General features: G+C 35.6%; 1 protein-coding gene across 1 annotated transcript in view; it reads right to left on the bottom strand.

Annotated features, from left to right (window-relative positions):
- Positions 1-770, bottom strand: part of LOC106877148 (dehydrogenase/reductase SDR family member 7) — a 21332-nt gene that overhangs the window by 6602 nt on the left and 13960 nt on the right. Inside the window, exon 4 of the mRNA XM_014925953.2 lies at positions 295-401. Within this exon, the coding sequence (XP_014781439.1) occupies positions 295-401 (107 nt within the window). The remainder of the gene's footprint in view (positions 1-294; positions 402-770) is intronic.

A 770-nucleotide genomic window follows, 5' to 3' on the forward strand; every position in this document is an offset into this window, starting at 1 on the left:
CACATCAAATTTTGTTTTTAAAATTTATTTGCAATGAATCGGTTACATTTCCACAATACACAAAATATTAACAATTTTTTTATACACTTCCTGAGGGTCTTTTATTAACATCAAATGGTTAGGAGGGTCCATCGAAGTAAAATAAGAATCAACGTGTTAATATTTTGTGTATTGTGGAAATGTAACCAATTCATTGCAAATGAATTTTAAAAACAAAATCTGATGTGACCCCACAAGGGTCATAATGAGCTTGGTTTAGAACCACTGCTTCAGAATACTCAATAATTTTTATACCTGGGAATAATACTGTAAAACATTCATGACAGCATGAGGATGGCTTCCGAAATCCAACAAGTCTAGAGGTACAACCAAGACATCATCCGGAGAAATACGACCACTTTCTATAATATCAGAGAAACAAAAGTGAGACATTGACAAGCTGTTCTTATGAAAACTTAAAAAGAAATATTTGATATTTTTCTAATCTAAACATAAAATAAAGGTTGATGTGTTTTTCTTCAATGTTTCCTTTCCATGGCTCTTTGTGTTGATTTATTCATTTACTTGCTTCAGTCATTTGTCTGTGGCCATGCTGGAGCACTGCCTTTTAGTCGAGCAAATCGACCCCAGAACTTATTCTTTGGATGCCTCGTACTTATTCTATCGGTCTGTTTTGCCGAACCGCTAAGTTACGGAGACGTAAACACACTAGCATCAGTCGTCAAGCGATGTTGGGGTGGGGGGACAAACACAGACACACAAACATACAC

This window comes from Octopus bimaculoides, chromosome 11, assembly GCF_001194135.2.
Source record: "Octopus bimaculoides isolate UCB-OBI-ISO-001 chromosome 11, ASM119413v2, whole genome shotgun sequence".
NCBI lineage: Eukaryota > Metazoa > Mollusca > Cephalopoda > Octopoda > Octopodidae > Octopus > Octopus bimaculoides.